Source organism: Falco peregrinus, chromosome 2 (genome assembly GCF_023634155.1).
Source record: "Falco peregrinus isolate bFalPer1 chromosome 2, bFalPer1.pri, whole genome shotgun sequence".
NCBI lineage: Eukaryota > Metazoa > Chordata > Aves > Falconiformes > Falconidae > Falco > Falco peregrinus.
The window spans coordinates 58,900,986-58,925,019 of NC_073722.1; the positions used below are offsets into that span (position 1 = coordinate 58,900,986).

General features: G+C 41.9%; 1 protein-coding gene across 1 annotated transcript in view; it reads left to right on the top strand.

Annotated features, from left to right (window-relative positions):
* Positions 1 to 24,034, top strand: part of KIT (KIT proto-oncogene, receptor tyrosine kinase) — a 60,525-nt gene that overhangs the window by 20,625 nt on the left and 15,866 nt on the right. The window contains exons 2-11 of the mRNA XM_055796719.1: positions 1,042 to 1,281; positions 4,921 to 5,199; positions 8,671 to 8,807; positions 11,507 to 11,666; positions 14,502 to 14,691; positions 15,416 to 15,531; positions 20,764 to 20,878; positions 22,163 to 22,356; positions 23,469 to 23,575; positions 23,688 to 23,814. Of these exons, the coding sequence (XP_055652694.1) occupies positions 1,042 to 1,281; positions 4,921 to 5,199; positions 8,671 to 8,807; positions 11,507 to 11,666; positions 14,502 to 14,691; positions 15,416 to 15,531; positions 20,764 to 20,878; positions 22,163 to 22,356; positions 23,469 to 23,575; positions 23,688 to 23,814 (1,665 nt within the window). The remainder of the gene's footprint in view (positions 1 to 1,041; positions 1,282 to 4,920; positions 5,200 to 8,670; positions 8,808 to 11,506; positions 11,667 to 14,501; positions 14,692 to 15,415; positions 15,532 to 20,763; positions 20,879 to 22,162; positions 22,357 to 23,468; positions 23,576 to 23,687; positions 23,815 to 24,034) is intronic.

The following is a 24,034-nucleotide window of genomic DNA, read 5'->3' on the forward strand; positions in this document are numbered from 1 at the left end:
TGCAGGACTAAAGGGGAAGGGTTTGTTCCTGCAAGACCACCTCAATATTTGCATATTGATTCTTCTGATGTTCAGGTAGGTCCGTAGTAGTAAGAATTTATCTGCATTTTTGGCTATGAACTCAGTTTTGTAGGTTCACTAAGACTTTCACATCAGGGATATGCTAACTTAGCAGTCCCCTGCTTGAGTTATTTTAACAGTGGATCTAGAGAAGCCTCTTTGTGCTTCTTTCGCCAAGTATGCAGTTTAAGTTGGGAAGTAGTTGGGAATTGTGAATTGAAGCTGCTAATTTTACACAGCTTTATTTTTTGAGAACTTTTCAAAAGTTGCATTATGGCATGTTCAGTGAAAAAGAAGCTAAGAGGTCATTTAGAGCAGCTTTGGTGACTGGGAGATGAGTGCCTCAGTGAAACTAATTTGGTAACTAGCATTGGGATGGAAGCTTGAAGAATATTTTGCATGAAATTTAAAAATTTTTTGGAGGTAAGAAATGATGAATTAGCACTTCAACTAGAGAAATAAGTATGGAAAGCGTGTACTGATGCCTTCATTAAACTGGACGCTTCTAGGAGTGTGAGTCTAGCTTTTGAATGCATGAGAGAGCAGTTAAAAAAAGATGACTGTTGAGCAAGGAAACTTTAGTTCTTGGCAACATACTGAGTAAATGACAAAGAATGATTAAAAGTGCTGCCATATAGAATCAGGCTCATATGTTCTTGAATTTAATTTTTAAATAGCTTGGGTCTGTTCCCATTCAAAAGCCAGCCCATCGCAGAAACTGGTACATGTGAAACTAGTTTAAAATGTTTTTTTAAAGGCCAGTTTCTATCTGCGGTTGTTACTTGCTCTGTGTGCCAAAGGTCTTACAAGTCAAAAGGTGTCTGTAGAATTTCACGGTGCCATTGCAGCTTAGTATTTTTAAGAAATAACTCCCGAAATATTAACTGCACATATACAACTATAAATAATGATTTTACTGCAGATAAATATATGATGTTGTATTGAAAGACATTGTATTTTGGACTTTTTTTTTTCCCCCAGGTGGTTTACTGCCCCATGAAGAATCTTCACTGGTTGTGAATAAAGGCGAGGAATTAAGGCTGAGATGCAATGAGGATGGACCCGTGACTTGGAATTTCCAGAACTCAGACCCATCGGCAAAAGCAAGGAGTTCCAATGAGAAAGAGTGGTACACCAAAAATGCAACAGTCAGAGACATAGGCAGATACATATGCAAAAGCAAAGGGAGTATTGTCTCATCTTTTTACGTTTTTGTTAAAGGTAAATACCAATGAAGGCATTATTCCCCCCCCCCCCCCTTTTTTTTTTTTTTTTTTTCAAAATAATAGGACAGTAAATGCTGGAGGAGGGAATGAATGTGAGGTACAGAGGAAGAACACAGTCTGATAGCTTCTTCCTTGTCCAGTAGAAAGAAAACTTGCTCCCAGCTTTGTTTGCAATGGCCTTTGTCACTGCAGCACAGTTCTGGATGAGTTTCTCTTTACATCCCTGTTGTTTTGTGGTGAAATATACCTGAGCTCCCTAGAAGCTAGCCAAGTGACCTGAATCAGTTCTATGAGTCAGTTGTACTGTAAGGAAGGAAGCAGTATGTAGAAATGTCTTTTTAATTCCATACCATCCATCAGTACAGAGTCATGTAAGTTTGGCCCCAAGCTCTTGATTTATTGAGGCAGTTAGCTAAAGGATTTGGCTTTTTGAGGCTGTGCTCTCAGGCTTCACCAGCAGGCAACAGTGATTCCTCTGCCTCCAGCTCCTGATCCACCTTGTGACCGATCAGAAATGTCTCAGATGGGGGAAAAAAATGCCTCTGCTCTGACACATTTTCACAATCCTTTATTACCGTTCTTTCTGCAGTGTTTTCAGATCTCTTCATTTGTTGGCTCCTGGTCTGTGGCTGCATCAGCTGCCCTCAAGCTGACAGTTTACCATGCCTGGCATTCCCTTTTCCTTTCCATGGAAAAGAGCATTTTGCTTCTCCTTCACATAGCTCTGGTGGCCTTTCTTCCCTGTCAAGGGAGAAAAGTCCTACAGCATCCGCTTTCTTAGAGACAGCGTTTGTTGTTCAGCAGGGGTTGTCTCAAAGAGCCTCCTCTGAATCCTACCAATCCTTTGACAATTACTGCAAGGTTGTTCTGCAAGACAGGGAGACAGCAGCATAGCACAGTGAAGAGTATTTTCCTAAAGGAAGATACCTGATGTAGTGGTCATGCAATTTAGAGAGTGCTCCTTTAACTGCTCCTGAATTGTTCAAAGAGCCATGCAGCTACCATGCATAAGTTTTCTTGACCTGTTTTTCTCTGAGACTAAAGGAAATCTGGCATGTATTTTACCTATATGTGACAAACATTGTTTACTTTATCTACCATGACTGGTAGACTGAAGGTAATGGTAATTATCCTAGAGAGCTGCAATCATAGAGATGTTTGTGCCTTCCATCACGAGTGACTCCTTCACCTCAGGATAGCAAGTGACGCTGCAACTGAGCGTGATTACCAAAGTGTCAGAGAAGATGTGTGGCCTTCGTGCAACATGTTGTTAATTTCTTTGTCTTAATTGTGTGAAAAATGTGCAAGCTTCACTTGGACAAGTTCCTGGCAGTAAAATAAGTGAGGTTGGCCACCATTTTGCAATAGGCTGTGGCTTAATGACACCTTACATCACCTTGAAGATGCTACCACGAGCTCAGCTGCTTATGGGGTTGCCATAAGCACCCCATACACTTCCTGCTTGTGAAGCTGGGAATGCAGAGATAACAGGACCAAGAACCTTGATCCTGTGCAGTCCCAAGTGGCACATAAAATGGTGGCAGCTGTTTATCCTTTACATCTGTCTGGATCTATGAAAAGCAAATTTTCTATGCTTCTGTGACCAAGGATGACACAGTGCTGGCAGACTATAGGTGCTTACCTCTTTCACCTTTCTGCTTTGGCAGAGGGTGCCTGTGTTGTATCTGTAGAAGCAGTTTGTGTCCCTATCCAAGCAAGGTTAGTGAAGATCAGGCTAGTTCAGACACTTACATAGGAGAGAAAAAATCTCTTGATTTTGATCTCAAGTCTTTTCAGACGCAAGCAATGATAAGCACCACAACTTGTGTTCGAAACCTGAGGTATTCTCAGAAAACAAGTACTACCCAAGATTACCTGGGGTGGAAAGCCGTGGTGGAAGAACTTGACCATGAGCAGCCTTGTTTGTGCCTGGATTCCATACAGCAAGTCCTCTCATGTCTTCTCACCATGATGTCTCCCTTCCAGAGAGGGATAAAAGATGAGAGGGAGCACCTCAGCCATTCTGCTTACCCCAGCCAAGGCCTCCCCTGCAATTTCAGCTGTTAGTGAAGCAGGTCTTTGTTCCTTTCTTCTGTTTTCACAAATGTGTGTGTGTGTGGTTTGTTTTTGTGTGGTGTGGGTTTTTTGGTTTTTTTTCCCCTGGGAAGCCATACTTTCTGCATAGTGAAGATGTCTTGGCTCTGTCCATATTGGTTTCCTCTCAGTCCACTTTTTCTCCAATCAGTTAAGTCTTTGTCAGGAGGGACATTTAGATGAGTGCTTCTAGTCCTGCTCAGGAGTGACAGATATTCATAGCATTTTTCTATCTGTGTGCAAAGCATGACACTTTGGTTCTGTTCAGACACGCTTTATTTTTTCATTTGTTAATGGTCTCCATCCTCTAGTCCTAGACTGATGCTTCAAAGCTTTTAGTTTGTGGAGGCTACTTGGGTGGCGGTATCAACTGAGGTTAAAACTATACTCTCAGTCTAAGCTAGAAATCAGCCAGTAACTTCTCTGTCCAGTGATGAGCACCCTTCGACTTGGCATTTCCTAACTCTTTATGTAAATGGCCTTGCTGTATTTTCAGCCTGGTACTTCTCATCTTAAACCAAATGCGCATTGCGCATCATCTTAACCTAATTCTCTCACTCTTCCTTGTTAAGTTGTGGTTTGTTGATCTTTTATCATTCAAGTTGTACAAAGCCAGTTTGCAATAAAAAAACCCCAAAAAACAACAACCAAAAAAAAAACCCCAAGAAAACTTTTCCCCTCTGTTTCTACATTTCTGATTCATGCTACTCTGTAGGGAGGGCAGGTAGGAGCTGAAATAGGCTTTTACAGAGTGCTTGTCACCATACTATCCTTTATTTTTGTGTTTGCCTACTAATGGCCAGGTTCTTAGCATTTCAAGTTTGTCACCTATGATGGGCTTCAACCTTGGCTGTAGAAATGTTTAAAGTAGTGTATGTTTGTGTGCTGTTGTTGGCTGAGATTAAGCGCTCAATAAAAGCTATCTTGTGAAAGATTACATGATGATTTTTCAGTCAGATATGCTGTTTGTATCCCCTCCCCCCACCCCCCCCACCCCTTTTTTTTTTTTTTTTCTGAGGAGGCTGAAAAAAAAACCCTGCTTTCAGCAGGGGAGAGAGAGAGAAGTTATTTTACAGAAGTGAAAACTGTAATTTAGGTGCTTTTCAACTTCCATTTGCTCATAAATTTCTTCAAAATCCTTCTGTGGGCATGAAACCTTACAGTCCTGCCATTGGCTAGAAGCAAATTACTTTTAATGGTCTGTGAAAATCTGTTTACTGTTTTGGGGTTGGAGGGTGGAGGTTTTGGAGAAAAAAAAATAAATCATCTCCATCTCCAAATAAAAAAGCAGTAAGATTATTTTTAGTGCACATGATTCTTTAGCGTGTCTGGTATTGAATCCTACTGCACATCTCCTGTTGTGCTGCTCTTTTAATACAAAATTTAACGTCTCTTGGTAAACATGAATTGGGTGATACTTGGTTTTACTGGCTGAATGTAAAATTTTCTTTGATCTAAGTGCCCAGTTGCAGAGTTAGGGTCATCAGAAGTTCCCTGTGCAATGCAAACTTCTCTGACAGATCTTTGTATTTCTTCACAGATCCAAATGTGCTCTTCCTTGTTGATTCTCTGATCTATGGAAAAGAAGACAGTGACATCCTGCTAGTGTGCCCGCTAACAGATCCAGATGTTTCAAATTTCACACTGAGAAAATGTGATGGCAAACGTCTCCCCAGAAATATGACGTTCATTCCCAATCCCCAGAAAGGCATCATTATAAAGAATGTACAGAGGTCATTTAAGGGCTGCTACCAGTGCTTGGCCAAGCACAATGGAGTTGAGAAAATATCAGAGCACATTTTCCTGAATGTGAGGCCAGGTAACACAGGATTTTTGTTTTCTTGTAGAGCACCTGATTTTACCCTTCACCTCCCAGGAGCTGATGGGAAGTGCTGTGAAGCCTCAGCTTGCATCCTGACCTTGTCATGGGGAGGCTGGAGGTGGTGGATTCCTGGAGGCTTCTACTCAAAGCCAGAGGTGCTTGTGCACCTGGAGATTGCTCTGTGGCACCTGTGGCTGCTGCAGCCTGTTCAAAGGAGGGTGGGGGCTTATAAAGCTTGTCCTGGGCAAGTTGTGTTGGGGCACGGTTTGATCTCGTGACACTTGGCTTGTGGCTGTGCTGAGCAGTTGGCCACGATCACTTTTATTTTCTGTTCCTGGTGATTTCCAGGTGTTTTCTTCACCATTCTAAGAAATGTGGGTGTGCTATTAAACTGTGGACAGACCAGTGCACTGAGGTTTGGACAGGTTTGTGCAGGCAAGGTGGAAATTTAGGTGCCTGACTTATATGTCTGTTGCCCACAAGTGACAGCAGAAGGAACTGATTGATGGCATTGAAGAGGGATTCATTGGAGAGGCAGAGCTTGGGGGAGCAAAGGGCCCTTGTTTGTCTCTTTCTTCGTGATTGAGGATGATCACAACAGTAGGCATGTGCCCAGATCATGATGAGAAGTACACTGTGGCTGAGCTGCCAGATGCAACACTTGGCTCTGCAAACCTCTTGATTAATCATAGAATCATTTAGATTGGAAAAGGCCCTTAATGATAATGCCCTATATCTGACCTTCACGTGCCCTTGCGCCCTATGGTTGGGTGGTTACATGGCTTTGGGAGGAAGGAGAAACGCGATGCCTGGCTACGCAGTGCTTTGCAGGCTGGTTTTGTCTGAGCAGTTTGGAGCCTGCAGTTACCCCCCGTGTCGTTAGTCTACTGTCTACATCCCAGGAGAGAAGCAGAGGGAGCAGCTGAACAAGCCAGGCTGCCTGGGTGTTTCCTCAGGGGCAAGTAAGTGAGTTTGTTGTGCCTGTAGCTGTGGGGCTCTTTGAAGCAACCCCTCGCTGCAGCTGAGAGGCGCCTCCGCTGCGGCGTGCACGCGGTGCAGGGGCTGCAGCAGGGTCTGGGGGGAGCCCCCTGCCCGCGCACACGTGTGGGTTACGGTGCGGGAGCCTCTGTTGGCTGCAGGTGCGTTTCTGTTCGCGCAGCCGAGGTGTCCCGTTGGGTTCCTGTTGTTGGAAGGAGAGCGGCGGGCAGGGGCTGCCTTGGTTGGCTTTGTGCTTTGCGAGGCCTCCAGCCGGCAGCGATGGCGTCGCAGTGGTGGTGCCGAGGCTGCTGCTGGAGCAGGGGGTGCACGGCTCAGGCTGTCGGGGTGCTGTGCTTCCCCTGGCTGCCCGTATTGTGCCAGGCACCAGGAGCTGAGGCCAGGCCACCACCAGCATCTCCCTGAGTGCTGGTGAAGGAGGGCTACCCCGTGGTGTGATGAGGGGGACACATTAGTGTTTGGTCCATGGCTGGGGCTCTGTGACCTGCCCAGTGCCATGCTTGTTGGTGGGTGGGCAGGGGGTGGGCAGCAGAGGCCATCTCAGGTGTGGAGTTTGTTGTGGCAAATTCAAGAAGTCTTTTTTTTTTTCTGATTATTTGGAAACTCTGATTCTATGGTTCTATATAGTGAGTATTAATGGATACTGAATTTCAGTTAATGAGAAGAGAACAAAAGTTTAATCAGTACAGGCATCTCTAGCATTCTTCTTTGATGACAAAAATCAAGACGTTCTTGCTGTCTTGGTTTTTTCAACTGTGTTTTCGGTGGTGGCCGAGGTAAGCAAGCAGTTGATTGACATAACTGACATTTCTCCGACATAAGAGAGTGCATGCTGTGGAATTGGAATATTTCATTATTTACAGGATAAAATTCTGTACTTGGCAATACAGCACTGACTTCAGATGGGAAGGTGCTGACCCGCATCCATCGCCAGCGGCTCACTGACGGTGGGCAGCTGTCGGTGGTCAGTGGGACATGGGACCGGGTGCTCTGCCTGTGTTCTCTGCCTGGGGTGGGTGTGTGGCAAGCGGGATCATGTGCCAAAGGCCATCAGCAGCGAAGCAGTGTTGTCTTCCTCAGTGCTGCAGTGCTCAGCCCTTAGTGAATTCACTGGGTAAAACTCCCAGTTGCTTCTTTGCTGAAGATTTAAGTGCACAGGAGACCCTTTGGTGGGCAGTGTTTTTTTTTCATCACGACTGTGGCACCCAGACCCTCAGGCCTGAGCTTCTGGTGCAGAAAGACAGAAGAGGCACCCATGAAGCAGAGAGCTGTGCAGGCATTCTCGGATGTACACCAGCCCTGCTCCGATAGCACAGCCAGTGTTTATGTCCAGCCCTTCTCAAAACAATGAGAGCCTTTACGGCCTTACGGGTTTTTATTATAGATGTTTCTGGCGGGTGAGAACACAGCATGCCTTCTGCACTGGCTTCCTCCTGTCTCCCGGGTACTGCTGAATGCCGGGGGCGGGTTTTTATGTGAGCCTTTATATCTGAAGAGCAAACATGTTTCTTTGTTCCCTCCCGTAGCCACTTACTGCAACATGAGGAAAACGTTATTGTTAAAGTATGAATGGCTGAAAAGTGTGGTGTTTTCCTAAGTTTCATGTAATTTACCTAAAAGACAACTACAAAGCCTGTGTCAGAGGCAGGAAGAGAGTCTGGGAGACCTTGTCTGATATATGTTACATTCATAGTTAGAAAGTGAGTCTTCCTGCATAAAGGCCCTAGTGGGAAGTTCACTGGAGTCTCATAAATGAGGAAAATTTGAAGAAAGGATGAAGAAAACAGTAAAACAAACTGTGGAGGGAACAGAGAAAGAGCTGAAGAGCTTTGCAGCACTAAGAGACACACCTTCCTCAAATATACCCAGTTGTTGACAAAAGGCATCTCAAAGCAGAACAGGGATGCAGATAGCCCATGGCTGCTTGTAACCAACTACGTCTTGGGTGACAAACTTGTCCATGGTCTTGACTCCAGCCAACTCTGCAAGCCATTACTGTGAGCAGAGGTTGTGGCGCTTTTAGGGGCAGATGTGCTGAAGTCCTTGAGCTGTACCTGTCCTTCCTAGGCTGTCCATCAGGGGCTTTTCAGGGACCTGTCAGACAGCACTTGGTGTCCGCTGTATTATTTTCTATTTAGAAGTTGCAGTTAATGCTACGCTGGTCTTCCCCAGTGGCTGATCCTCACCCTGTTTTTGGTTCCAGAGTCAACTTTTTAATCCCTGAGGTTTCTTCACACAAGTTGCTACACTCAGACAAGTATTATCTAACTTTGTGTTATTTGTGTAACTTGAAGGGAGATTGATGCAGAAATGGGCTTATTGCAAAGGAACAACTGTGTAATGTGTTAAAGAAATTTGAATAGCTCTTGGAGGCCTGAAACTTTATTGGAAAGTTAATGACTGGTGATTTTTATCCCCCCTTGGAAGCTCTGAAGCTAATGAAAAGTAACATACTTCTAAATTGTTTTCCAGTTCACAAAACTCTTCCTGTCATCACCTTATCCAAGAGCTATGAGCTTCTCAAAGAAGGAGAAGAATTTGAAGTTACATGCACAATCATGGATGTGGATAGTAGTGTAAAAGCTAGTTGGATTTCTCACAAAAGTGGGGTGAGTTCCTTTTTAATTGTATCGTGTATTCCTCGGCACAGTACACAAACTCTCTGTAGACATTCACATGCTTGTCTTGGATACCCGATGCTACATCAGTTTGGATGTGTTGCATTTCCAGAGGTCCCACATTCCACAGACTAGTGAGCAACCAGCAGCAACTGTCCTGTGCCCATGTGGAGGGCTGAGAGGAAAAGCATCTGCATGAGCTTCTCTTCCCAAACAGAAATTAAAGTTAGGCTCTTCAATGTGAAGTTTAGGTGACCTCTGTTGGGCTGCCTAAATACGGAAGCACGGAGTGCCTACACATCACATTGCAATCAATGGGAGCTGCAAATATCAACACATGGACTGCAAATTACATATTCTAGTCGTTATCATTAACAGTAAAATACCTGCTAATTAGCATGGGATTGTGTGTGACAGGAATAGTAGTAAGCATTCACAGGAATGATTAATTCATTTAAATTACATGGTGTGCCTCACTAACTGGGAAAGTTCTGAAAAATGAACCAGAGAACTGGCTTCTGTCTTTAGTGATAGATGAAGTTACTGCCTGGCATCACCAAATTAAATTATTGGCAGGCTAAGTGCTCCAGGAGAGTTCATTATCAGCAGCACAGCTATTCTGCAAACGAGAGGCAGAGAGATCCCCTCCCCTGGTCAGCCAGCGTGCTGCCAGCTCTGCCTTTGAAAGAAGCAGCAGGCACTGGGTTGTTTTTAAGGACGCTTCTTGGTCTTCCGGGTATACTCGGAAATTAATTAAAAGCCCTTTGAAGACCTGTTAGTAACTCCTGCTGTATACGCTCCCATGCTAATTGGCTGGTCTTTTACTGCTAATGTTAGTGACCAGAATACGAAATTCGCAGTCCACGTTTGCATGGAAAAAAGGGCTTCTGTGATGCTGTGATGTTTGGATAAATCACGTCTCCTCAGACAGATAGCGAACGGGAGGCCCGTTCCCTGGAGCTGGGCATGCCATGCTTACCTAATCGGCTGGCTCTGGCAGAGCTGCTTTCGCTAAGTGCTCGCTCTCCAGAAATCCCACCTCGCAGCTCCGAAGGTGTGGAGATCTAAATGACATGAAGGCAGCATGGGAGATGCATATGGGGCTTCTGGTCCTGTGCCAAGGTCAACTGCAAGTCTTTCATCTGAGAACTTAATTTCTTTTCTCATTCCTCTCCCTTTTCTTTGTTATAGTGTGATGAAATCAGGGCTTTCCCTGAAGTTTTTGTGCTTTATCACTTTTCATTTGATGAGTAAAAGCCACAAGGAAAATATTTTTGATCAAATAAGTTTGACCTTTCTGTCCTTTCTGGTAAATAGCAGGGGATGCTATCTTTTAAATATTGACTATCAAATTAAATGTTGTACTGAAATAGAATACATAAAAAGTCATGTTTAAATAGGTGTGGAATTACATTTTGTCCTGAATAGGTGAGAGGAAAAAAACCCAAAATACTTTTTCCTTGTATGACTGAAGTTATCGCCACTTTTGAAAAATTAGGAGACTTGTTACAAGCAAGCATATCCAAAAAAACAGACTTCTATTTGTGATTATTATAGCTCAGGAGGAATCAAAATTACATTGAGAAGATTAAATTTATCTAGAAGCTCTTGAAACCTCCAAGAATGAAATCATTCTACTAGAAAATCATAACAAGTCCAGGTCTACATTTGGATTAATCAATGTAAATTTATCAGTCTTTTCAACCACATAGAGCATTCTCACAGAAACTAAAGTCAACATCTCAAAGCATTTATTTTTTCTATGCATACGTAGGCATAGAATCATGATATACTTAATGCTTTCAAAAGAGAATGAAGTTTCTAGTTGCCTTAAGGTTAATAAATCTAGATTGCTATGGACCAAGAATCAGAGTGGCTTCCAGTGTACGCCTGCTGCCAGCAGGTCACTCTGCAGTATGTCTGCAATCAGGAGATGCTGGGGCCTCAAGGCACAGAGCAACCCAGTTTAAAATGAAGGTCCAGCACCTTAAATTCTCTCTTGTCATTCACTGAGAAGCATTGCAACCATTAAAGAGCAGTGATTTTTAGGCACCACTTGAGTGGCGAACCACACTTCAGAGTTGCAATGGCTTTGTACAATAGCTGCAGCTTCTGAGCATTAGGAAGGTCAAAACCCGGTGGTCATTTTGCATCAAGCCCTACAGCTAGAAGTGTTGTTAGTGCAAATAAAACCTTTGGTTGGTTCCTTACCTTCATCAGCATTAGAAATTCAGCCAGAGTGAGCTGGGTCTGACCTTGACACAAGGCAGTTGACCTTGGCACAGGCACCCTTTTCTTCACATGACTGAAACATTTGAAGAAATTAAATGTTTAATCTTTGTGGCTTGGGCTGGTCTCTCCCATTGGCACTGTCAGGGCAGGTGAACACACATACATGCACACACATACACACATTCCTGCCTTACAGTGGAGCTTGAGGAGGGGAAAAAAAAAAGGAATAAGGGGAGGGGATAGGGCTTAGGAGAGGACATTATCTCCCAAAGACAGCTGATCACACACTTGTTTTGCATGGAGAGATTCTAGTGACAGGTTTGTCGTGCTGGCTTATTATTCCGGTTTAAAGTTATGAATATTAATATAGCAAAGTTATAATTACTTCTATTTTTAATTTATCTGGGAAAGATGCTGCATACACAGTGTTTTAGATGTTAATTGTTTTTTACCGACAGATTGTTACAAGCAAAAGCAGAAATTTGGGTGATTATGGATACGAAAGGAAATTAACATTGAACATCCGTTCAGTGGGAGTTAATGATTCTGGAGAATTCACATGCCAAGCAGAAAACCCTTTTGGAAAAAACAGTGCCACAGTAACCTTGAAAGCACTAGGTAAATGGTTCTTGTAGAAATCTTAATTTTTTTAAGAGTGGGAGGTAGAAAGTGAGAACACTAGGAAGCCTTCCCTTCCATCTCTCTCCTTTCCCATAAACCTCAGTGAGTAAAGTTGCTTTATTAAAAGATTATTGTTGACTGGTACCATAGGGGATGACTGAGGAAGTATTGTGGTGTGTATGACCACTTTAATTTCTGTAACCCTTTGCATGGTATTGGAATGTGATATTAGAACAACCATCCAACAGTGTTTCCATCTCTCTGGTTTATCTCATTCTTCCCAGTTTAATTTTAAATTTAGATCAGTCTCAGCAAGTAGTTTACCTTTGCCTGGTACTATCCCTATGCTTAAGTAATTTCACAGTACAAGCTCAAAGCATATCTTTAATATCTACCTTCTAAGCATGGGAAATGTTGCTGACATTGGCATGTCAGTGTTTTTTACATAAAGCTATATATGTACCTCTATTTAAAATAATGCTGTGAGGTATGTGGCAGTATGCATAGACAGCATTAAATTGTTCCAGAGCTCGCCCCCGTGGTAAACACACTATCCATCACTTCCACAGGTTTCGGATTGTGTCCCTTAGCAGTGAGCAAACTCCCTCCCTCCTCTTGTTCGACTTGCTTAGTCTGCTATATATTAGCTTTGTGACACACAGTGCCTTTTGAATTTTAAAGCTGCTGAAACCTGCTAATTTGATAAATTAAGGACAATTAAGGACATATTGATATAGTTAATAAGATCATTCTGAAGAAGCCTGTGTAGTTGGCTACAACTGTTTCAGTTCCTTGCCATTCAAGGATGTAGTAACTGAGGGAAGCGTAGCCTTGGATCCTTTTTGCTTTTCAAATCTGTTTTTCTGTTGCACAGTATTCCTGCAACATGACTTGTTTTCCTTTCCCTGGTAACTTAAAGAAAACAGAAGTGTTTGACCTATGCGGGTCAAATCTTCAGCAGAGCAGCAGAGGTTTGAGTGCCCTTAACCTTGCTCCACCATTTGAGGGGGTCGGCTCATAACAGCAGTGATGTCTTCCTCATTTTTTTACAGGAGAGACTAAATTCATGTGTTAGAGTGAACCACTGTGAAGTACCAAAGAAAATCTTTTCCCAAAGGGGAACAATATGAAAGCTTTTATTATAAGAAGAGGGAAGTTCTTCACTACAGAAATTCTTAGGACTACTACGTATGCAAATGTGGCTTTAGAAAGGATTCACTTTAGAAGGTCTTGGGACTAAAAGAAAGCATGACATTATAAAAAGCCGAAAATAAAGTAACTAGTTTGTATTTAGTAAAATGCAGTGTGTATTTAATTTAAAAAGTGAGAGAAAAGCAGGAATCTTTCCTTTTCAAGATACTTTTCTCTCCCCACCCTCTCAAATTTGACTTAAAATAAAATAAACTCTATCTCATGGATGCCTTTCATCATTCATTGTCAAACTGACTATATTTACCTGAACTGTGCCAGGTCCCAGAGTCCTGGGAAGTGGTGTATGGTGTGTACTGGAGAGATCCTGGGATTGTATCAGAACCTAAATTGCTGTGACTTTAATGTTAGCCAAAAGGTTTACAAGAAATAATGACTTATTTTTGGTAAATTTTCCTAATTACTTTTTTTGACAGTTAATTTACCTAACTTTAAACGGTTTCTAGAACATCATTTTGGGGACTGATAGCACAATCATAAGATTTTATTTGCAGGCTCTTGGGTCCGAGTTTGAATCTAGGTTGTATAGAGGATCCTCTGTTTATGTAGAAAATAGAAAAACTCTGTGAAGGAATTAAAAATCTTCAGTTTCCAGATTTAAAACCTTTTTACCTTTTCTAATGATGGAGAGCATTTTAGAGCATACCTGCCTGCTGTGAGTTTACTTCATCCTTTCTTCTCCAAAGCATCTGTCAAGTGCTATGGCAGCTCCATATGCTTTCAACAAGCCCCGCTGGCTCTGGTTTTCCTGAGCTCAGGTGCCCAGCTGGCCACAGCAGTTTGATTACTACGAAGTGGGAAGAAGCAGTGATCTGAGGTTGACTTTTTGTCTAAATTCAGGCACTCTCAGTAAATGTGTTTCCTTGTAATTGCAATCTGCCTGTCAAACTGATAATTCCCGTATGAATTTGTGTAATAGGACTGAAAAATTCATCTTTTCAAAATGAATAATCCTGAAGCTGATGAGTTTATTAATGAAATTAAAACCACTGCAGTAAGGATGCTGCTCCACATGATATTTTGGAACGGAACTGCACAATGATAAATGGTATCTGCCAAATAAGAGATTAAGACCCAGCAGCAGATGAAGAGAAATGCCTTAGTTTAAAACAATTGGTATCCAGGGCTGTGGACTTAGCACATTTTTGTCTAATTGCAGTTTTTAATAGCTTCATGTGTAATGTCAGTTTTAATTACACTTTACAAAGAAACCTTAAGTACTCTAGTATATTGTCATAAATGATGAATTTATTTTGCTTTTTTCTTAGTGTTTCTTTCATACCAGACAGTTAGCAACTCTGATTTTTGGAAAAATATAAATACTTGAGTAGAATGAAACATGTGCTTGCATTTTTCCAAACACAAATAGAGGGTATTTATCACCAGAAGATGGAATTTCTTTCAAGGCACTCGAGGCTGCTTTAAGTCCTGTGCCACTTTGCTGTGTGTAGCTAGTGGCCTTGGTTTTGGCAGGTGAGGGTTCAAGTACTTTGTAGGTAAGGTTTCCTGTTTCACAGCTGAATGTTTGATCACTGATCTTGAAGAAGTCTAAGTGTGGTTAGAGCACTGGCAGTCTTCTAAACGGCCCTGAAATTGTTTTTGTTCTCCTCTTATGGCCATCAGCTAAAGGATTTGTCCGTTTGTTTGCAACAATGAATACCACAATAGATATAAATGCAGGACAAAATGGAAATTTAACAGTTGAATATGAGGCATATCCAAAACCAAAGGAAGAAGTCTGGATGTACATGAACGAAACATTACAGAATTCATCAGACCATTATGTCAAGTTCAAGACTGTGGGCAATAACAGGTAATACGAATGACTGTAAGTGCTATCGGTTTCACTTTGGAACAGTGAAGTAGATAGGGTCTGCTCTGGAAAGAAGAAAACGGAGATGGTGAGAAAATTATGATTATAAAAGATCTTGTAGTACGCGTGGCTTACCACGGTAACTGGTGCAGTCTGCTGACCTTGATTTGGAATAGCATTGAGCTAACCACACCATCAGAGAGGACCAGTGTGCCATATACTCATGACTCGCCTACAAGATGCAATTCCTGCCCAATAAGCAAAAATAAGAATTTAAAGTTGTTTGTGTGTGTGGTGACTCCCTCTACCACCACGGCAGAGCCCAATGCTCTGGATAAAAGCTTATGCTTTTATTTCTGCTGTGCACTGTTCCCTCCTGAATCCTGGTCCTCCAAAAATCCAAAAGCACCTAGCAGATGTAGCCTAGGTTGTGTGTGAGTTCCCTCCTCGGGGAGTAAAGGAGCAGGCGGTGGTGTGTGTGTGTGTAGGGTCTGAGCCTGGTGCTGAACTGTCACCCGGGCACACATCCGGGTGTTAGAAGTGGTAAAACCTTTGGGCACTGTAGTGCAAGTGCAGTCATAATGCAAGATAAGAATGTTTGCGTGGTCAGTGTCTGCAGAAGAAGACGGTGTGTTAATAATTCACTCTTTAGCTTCCACGTAGCAATTGCCTGTTCACCGCAAGTTGCGAGCATCAGTAATGCTTGATTTTTTTTTCTTTACAGTTATACAAGTGATCTTCACCTTACCCGATTAAAAGGAACAGAAGGAGGCATTTACACATTTTTTGTGTCCAATTCTGATGCCAGCTCTTCTGTAACATTTAATGTCTATGTGAAAAGTAAGTAAAGTGAACAGTCTGAAATATTTCATTATCACAGTCATTGTATTTTATACAAAATAATGTATGCACAAGATGTCACAGTGTGGCTCAGTATATGAGAGGCTTTCTGAAGCGAAGCACATGCTGGAAAACTATTTAAATGTCAAGATATAAAAGTGCAAAGTACTTACACAAATCCACCTACTATCCAGCATGACCTTCCATTCTAGTGAAACTATGCTAGATGTTACCAGAAAGCAGCTAGATAGTTTATATAGGAAAAAAACTGTATCACCTGGAAACACAATCTCAAAACCAAACATGTACCATAAAGCTTTGATAATTTCAGGTGGAGCAGGATATGCTGGGATTATAATTTGCATTTTTGGCAGCCAAGTTAAGCTATTAATTGTCTTTAATTCATTTGGGTTGGATGCAGAGTTTGAAATCTTGTCAGGAGAATTATACGCTTGTGCCTTTTGGCATGTAAATACTCCTTTATAATGATATAGATCACCATTGTTATAGAGAAATCTGCATAACTTTACAAACGTATGTGCTGTCATCTTCAGGACATGCTTGTTAAAGACCACCATCAGTCTCAGTTCCAAACAGTGTTCTTAGGCAAGACAAAAACTAAAATTCAAAATGAATTCAATGAAACCTTCAGGAAGCCCTGTCTTTCTTAGCAGAGCCATCCTGTTAGAGCATTTCATGCACTCAGCAGACAAATATTGGCAGCTGCTAAAGGCCAGGCTTAAGGAAAATTAAACCAGGAGGGGACTGCAGGCAAACTGGAGAAACTAAGGCGAGGTTGACCGATGCCTTCAAGCCTAGCAGGAGGAACCGTATAGACAGTGAGTGAATATGCTGCAAGTACAGTTCTGTGTTGCTGCTGTGATTTAGCAGCAGTGTGTCCTCCAGTTGTAGGTTTATGCAGAGGAGAGTTGAGACTTCCACAGATGCACAAAATCCTAGATACTAATTTCTGAATTTTTCTCATTTATCACTGAAAGTCAACATTTGTGGTGTTGCTATTAGCAATGCCATAGTTTGGGTCTGGAAATACTACTTGGGCTCCTTTCAGAACATGGCATTTCTTCCTTCGTCTGTGAATGCTGTCATTTGTATTCCTGTGCTTTTTCTGTTTCCTGGTTGTGATTTCTGAGATGAGGGCACCGGCAATCTTGGATGTCCTTTGCCTCCATGGATGAGTGCGGCTTAGAGTCATGAGGGACAATTCTACTGTTTTACAGATTAGTGGAGCAAATTGTTAAGCCAGAATTTAATTTCTGGGAAGGAATGGGAGAAATTGCAGGTTGCCTGTGGAACTGTCAGCTCATATGAGGTTGGATGGTATTTTTTGACTTGCAGCATCATGTCAGATGGAGCAAGGGGCTGTTCATGGTTCTCCCAGGCTCTGCAGGCCGCTTGGGAACAGTCTGGGCATAAGAACTAAAAAAAAAAATAAACACACAGTTTTGTCATCATCAAGCGTCAGTCTCGGTGCAGAGCTCCACGTTGCCGCTTTTGAAGAATGTGCTACTTGATAAAAGCTGAAAACTGCTGTAGATGATGGCTAGGAAACCAGACTAGGAAGAGCATGGTGAAGCAGGATGGCCAAGGCAAGACGAGCATAGAGAGTTTAGTTCTGAAAGGCTCGCCCATGCAACCAGCAGTATTCAAGTGTTATTCCCTCTTGCTTCAGCTACTGGTCTTGCAAGTGGTAAGGTCAGTCTTGGGATACAATGAGGACATTTAACCAGTCTCATAGAGCTCACGTTACCATGCACTGTGGTCCTGGGCAGGCTGCAGCTGTTGTTGGAGCAGATGGATTTGACACACTCGTAAAGTTTCTTTTGGCATTTTGACAAAGCTCCTGCAAATACTTACTGATTTCAAAAAGAGGAGGTAAAATAGGTTGATCCTTCTAGGGGTTTGTTTTTAAGAATAATAAGCTGTTTTCAGTAGCTGGTAAAATGCTTATCATTTAGTTATGAAACAAACTGCATGACAACACGCCATGTTATTTGACATCGCAGAGAAACTGCCAAAGGTGAGTCATGTGTGGGTGGGTCAGATCCTGATCTAATGGTGTGTCTTGACCTGGCACTGTTGTCAGCAGGGATTCACATAAATTGCTGGGATGTAGCTGTGATGTTTACATGTCTGGCTTGGGCAAGTAATCAGCAGAAAGTAATCAAACAGGTAGAACAGGATTCATCATCAGGAGGATGTCTTCACATAAACAAAAATTGATGCTGAGGCATTTGCTGAAAGACTTGAAAAATCCAGTGCAGAAATACACATTTAGCAATTGTATATGCTAATCTAAAACAATACTAAATGACTTAAAAAAAAAAAATAATGTAGTAATTCATAGTGAATGTGGCATAAAGCAAGTAAGGAAGGAGCTCTGAAATTAGGAGCCAAAAAGAAAATTACAACTTGACAAGCAGTGTGCTGAGCTGAGTTACAGTTAAGAAAACATAGAGCTCTCCAGAGTGGCAAGGTACAGTGCATCTAGTAATTAGTAGAAGAATCTTCCAACTAGTATCTGAATTTAGTGCAAGATAATAACTGGGCTTAATTATAGTCAACAAAATATTATCTGTGTAGTTAGGGCCCATTCTGCAGAGAGAAAACTGGTCACAGTATTATAGATCACGTGAAGCCAAGCTCAGCAGTTTTCCTGTCGTTGGACTACACGGTGAACAAATGAAGGGTCACCATGGTATTATATAAAGATTTGTTCAAGTTCAGAAGATGTAGCTCCAGGAGGAAAGCCCTCTCTTTGAGTGTGATGACAGACAATACCTATTAAGTGTTACTTCTTAGACACTTACTTCATTAACAATGAAGAAAAAGAAATCGATGATAGAAAGAAATTAAATGTATAACAATATTATACAGAGCATCGAATTAAAATAGGAGTGACCTCTTTTCAGTCATCTTAGATAGATTCAGAATCAACATTAATAAGAGGTGAAAAACAGTTAATAGTCTTAGTGAAATCAGAAGTTTAAGACATCTAATGACTGATTATGGAAGGCAATATGCATATATGCTGAGCAATGTAATATGTAAAGGGTTAAAGCCAAAACAGTAAGCAAAGTCTAGTCATTAAGAGCCTGTCTGATACCAGGGGTAATTAGGCAGTGCAAGTCATAAAGTCTAACACAGTAAAATCTCTTTTGAAAAGATATTTGGTGATAGCTTGGCATTGTTTTGTGAAAGCCAGTCCATCTTTGCCCCAGTGTCCCCTGGAGCACCTAAGCTGGCAAAGGGCACCCCAGGGTGCAGCAGTAGCCTCAGTCCCCTTGCAGTACTGGCTGTGGGGGGCTCCTCACTGCCGCAAGTCTCAGAGCCGGGGAGGCTTGGGAGCACTCTGTGATGGTGGGGAGAGGCTGATCACACGGATGGCCACATCAAAGCGCTTCACCAGGCGAGTCACAGGTAGTGATGCTCTCAGGTCAGCTGTTTGCACGAAGCTGCTGCGGCTCAGCTCCCCTGGGCACCGGGGCTGGACCACCCTGCTGGCGGCACGAGCCCTGCGCCGCCTCTTGTCTCCCTCTGCTGCTGCAGGATGAGTCCATGTGAACTGGTGTAGAGAGGCTTTTATTGCACTAAGTTTTTACAGTGAAAAAGCCTGACTGATGTGGGCATTTTTGTTTCCCTCACTCAAAGTCAGAAGATGGTAGATACTGCCCAACACTGACACAATATTTTTTTCTGGGGCTTAATGTTCACATTCCTCTTATATTTGACTTTTCATTTATCTAATTTCTTGAGTTGCGTTGCTTTGTAACATTGCTTGAAACATAGCATATACCTAAACAAATTGCATATAGGTAGTAGATTAGCTAATTACAATTTCACAGTCCGACCATTTTGATAGAGTTCTGTGTATTCCATGAGCACTGAGGCTGGGTGAGGTGCTGTGTTCTCTCAAAAAGTTCCTCACCGAATGGGTAATGCTGAAAATCCATCTCAGCATCTTACAATGTTTGGTTCTTGGTGGCTTGTATAAAACACAACATGCTGATTTAGAAATGAAAGAACATTCGGTTCCTGTAACATGAGTCAGGAGGAGATGCTATGTGATTGAGAATATACATGTGCTTTATTGCCTCTAATTTAATCAGCAAGTAGATTATTCATTAAAAGCTAATGCTGTGCAGTCTTTGTATGTGGATTTTATTTGAATAAATCTGCCTTTTCCCACTGTAGTCTATACAGCTTCACTACTTTCTAGAATATTAGAAGTTCATCTTACAAAATAAAGTCTTAACTTGTACCTGTCAGGTGAGCAGCCTCATTGCAATAAGTCTGTTTTTTCCATAAATTTCTTCTTGGATGGTTTTGCAAGGAAGCTAAGGCAGTTATGGGAAATAAGGCCTCTAATTCAAGTTTCACCAAGAAAAACATCTTGCTGTGTTGGTGGCATCCTTGGTTGAAGCCTGTGACATTGGACTAGTAACGGTAAAGTCAGTCTCATCATGCCGGTTACCAGCCATACTTGAAGCAGCAGCTCCTGAACTGCCTGCAGGACTAGCTCTGGTGCAGGATGTGGCAGAAGGTGTTGGCTGACTGGATTGCTTTCTGAACTACCCGAGCCATCATGAATTATCGTTTGGAAAGCTTGTACGTTCAGCTGAATATTAGCTTCCTGTACGTGCAGTGTTTCTGAGAGTCAGGCAGTTGGGCATTTCGGTAGCAGTATCTTGGAGGGACCTACGTCCTCTGTGGGAAGGAGGAGGTCTGCACTGGCTGCCTTGCACTGTAGTTCCTTTTCTGGCTGCGGTGGTAGTATTTAATACATGACAGATGTAAGAGAGATGTGGTTTGACAGATTCGGTATGCTTATAACTGTGAAGGAACCGTCCTTGAAGGCAGGTAAAGTCGTGCTTGTGCAGGAACAGGAACTGCACTGTTGTTTCAAGTGCACATTTTGGGTTGTTTAAGCTCTGGGCTTTGCTGGTTTAGGATATTTCATGGAACCGAATACTCAGTGGAGGTAGGGTATTCTTCTGAAATTCTGCCCAAGCATTCAGTGTAAGAACTGATATTTTCACAAGATGGTCAGTGCTTGCAGGGCACCAATTCAGACCCAGACACCCGTGAACATGCAAAGCTCTGTTCAGCTGAGTAATTCCACAGACGATGATGCACACAGGTTGCTGGGGTGAGCAGCAAATAGCAATGCAAATTCTGTGTTCCCCTAACGTGACTCATTTTTGTTTATTGCAGCAAAACCGGAGATTCTAACTCTGGATATACTTAGCAATGGTGTTCTCCAGTGTGTAGCAGCTGGATTCCCAGCCCCTACCATATACTGGTATTTTTGCCCAGGAACTGAGCAGAGGTGAGTTAAGTAAACCAGGGTCTCCAAAGGTTAGTCTAGATGCAACACACCCAATTAAATTAAGAACATAAAATGACTCAGTAACAGTCTCAGTTTTTTTTTTTTAATGGTTAAAAAAAATTTGAACATTTTTAAAAAATGTTCAAACGTTGCATCACTGTTTTAATCATTTTTGGCATTGCATTATTTGCAGTGGTTTGAGAGAAGGCAGGGATATGATTCATTATTTTGCTTTGCATTCTGTCTTTGAGTGGGGAATAAGCAATATTTTCTGCTGTGGAAAAGTAAAAGGCAAACTTTCTCTCTGCTGCAAGCTAGCTGAGGTTCCTGTTAGTTTGGCCCCAAATGATACACATTCTGCATGCAGTTTCACAGAATGACAATTGCAAAGTCACTTGTGAATATGGCTGTTACCTTTTGTTTTATTGCCTAGTGATATAATTTTTCAAGACATAAAGTAATTAGATTTCTATTCACATGAAGCATATGATAAGTAAACAAGGCTGGAGTTATTATGAATAAAACCTGATGTTTAGTTACCACATTTCTAAAAAGACTGCGTGTTTCACTGTGAAGCGAGCATTTGTGAAGCATGTTTTAAGGTTTTGTTTGACTTCCACCATGGTTGTAAATCTCATACTAGCAAGTCATGAGTCTATATAATTTGTTTTATGCCTAAAATAATTGTTATTGCCTCATTTTTTTAAAATAGTACCTTTTTTAATCTTAACTGTGTGCTCATGTAGTAAATATTTGACATATGAAGGAGAGGCAGCATCCTGAGATAACAGAACGGCCTGGTTTTTGGCTGCATGTAATCTTGATGGTGGTGTATGTACATCATGGATTTTTTTTTTTTTTTTGTGCTGTAATAAAATGATGCTTGGGAACGTTTTCCAGAGAGGTAATAGACCACAGTTGCTCAAATCTGAAGCTGGAGATGCAGGTGGAATGGTACAAAAACTGCAGTGGACTTACAGACCTGTAGGTGTATCTAGCCAAAAGCAAACACAAAGACCTCATGTGTCCAGCTGGGTCAGGCTTGGTGTAAATGTACGTATCCATTCCACCCACTATGTAGAAGACAAGGAGACATTGTGAGTAGGCTAAGTTTTGAGGATAAGATCTTCAGCTGAACCCCGTTGTAGAGCAGTGTCGTTCAGTTATCTGGTGGTCTGGCAGTGCCTATCTGCCTCAACAGCAGGACCTGTCATCCATTCCAGGAGCATTCATTGGCAGAGGTAGCAGTCATTGGCAGGTAACTGTCAGTATTGTTTCTCCCAGGTGTTTTGATTCACCGACAATATCCCCCATGGATGTCAAAATCAGTTACACAAATTCATCAGTGCCGTCATTTGAGCGAATCCTGGTTGAAAGCACCATTAACGCCAGTATGTTCAGGAGCACTGGCACAGTGTGCTGCGAGGCCTCCAGCAATGGGGACAGGACCTCTGCTTTCTTCAACTTTGCTATTAAAGGTAATGGCTGGAGCGAGTGAGACCATAAAACGTGGGTGCCGTTCAGCTCTCTCTAAGAGGATTTTAAATGGTTTACCATTGCCATAAGAAAGTTTATGGTACTGTGGTTGGGTTGAGTGTATGATAACGTATTATGCTGTGTGTTCTGCCTGTCAAAGCATTGCTTTAATTTTTCAATGAATATTGTGGTGTTGTCTTTTTACGGCTACAGATCTGCAGCGTAGTAAGTAGCTGGTTTTCTTCTGTCTGTGCAGCACAGGGACAAACCACCTGCAGCATTACACTGGCTTTCCCTCTCTCTCACTTTTCTTTTCCTGTCATTGTCCTTTTTAACTATTTAGGCCATCACTTTTTTTTTTTAAGGAAATACTGCATTTTTTTTGTTTTGTGGTTTTTTTTTTTTTTTTTTTTTTTTTTTTTTTTTACAATGTCTGAGGAAAAATGCGGTCCTGAACTTGCCTGGAGCCTAAAGTCCCTCCTGTTGTAAACAAAGTAACGACAACATACTGCAAAAGTGCTTATGAGTTTTGTAGAAGTATTTGTGGGTTTGGGGGGGGGGGGCGGGGAACACTAGAACATAGATGGCTTGAAAATGTGTTTGTAAATCTGTGCTCTTCTCTGCAAAATCAAATGTTCTGCTGCTTCCTTTTTTCTGTTACACCCAGATATAAACAAATAAGCCAGATTTGGGGCAGATGGGTTTTATTGGAGTGGTATTCCTTTGCTACTCGGCACAACCTCTACTTGTAAAGACTGTGCTGTAGAGATCAACCTTGGGGGGGAAAAATAGAAGAAATTAGGACTTCAGAACAAAGGTTCTTTAACCTAACTGAGATCATGCAAACCCCTTGCATTAATTGATCTCGGTGTCATGCCTCCTGAACTGCTGAAGCTGAGACTCCCAAGGCAACAAAGTGGATGGCTTCTGTGCCAGCTCTGTCCCCCACAGCTTGTTCAGGAAAACCATTCTAATACTTGGAGCACATCTGGGAAAGTCAAAACCCCAAACTGTTTTTCACAAGGAAGGACCAAGGAAAAGTTTTCACCTGCATCTTTTTAAGATAGTTTTTCTTGTTCAGTATTTAAGCAGAATTTTCTCTGCTTCTTTCCAGAACAAATCCGTACCCATACCCTTTTCACCCCTTTACTAATTGCGTTTGGAGCTGCTGCAGGACTGATGTGCATCATAGTCATGATCGTGGTGTACATATACTTACAGGTAAAATCAGAAGCCCTCCTGCCTGAGTTAGGAAAGTGTGTGAACTGCCTGTGGAGCCTTCAGTAGTGACAGCTGTTCTCTTTTTTTTTCTTTTTTTTTTTTTTTTTTCCAGAAACCCAAATACGAAGTTCAGTGGAAAGTTGTTGAAGAAATAAATGGAAACAACTATGTTTACATAGACCCAACACAACTTCCTTATGATCACAAATGGGAATTTCCTAGAAACCGGTTGAGTTTTGGTTAGTTTAGATTTATTTAACTTCATCTACAAGATGAAACCTCTAGGTCTCATATGAGACTTTGGTCAAACACAGGAGGGTTTTGTCAAAAAGACTTTAATAATGCAAACAGTGATAATTGTTCATACTTACCTTGGGACAAAAAGCAAGCAGGCATATCTGCAATAGCTTCCTTGATATCATAAAACAAAATGTTGAACCCTTCAGGAAGAAGTGCTCC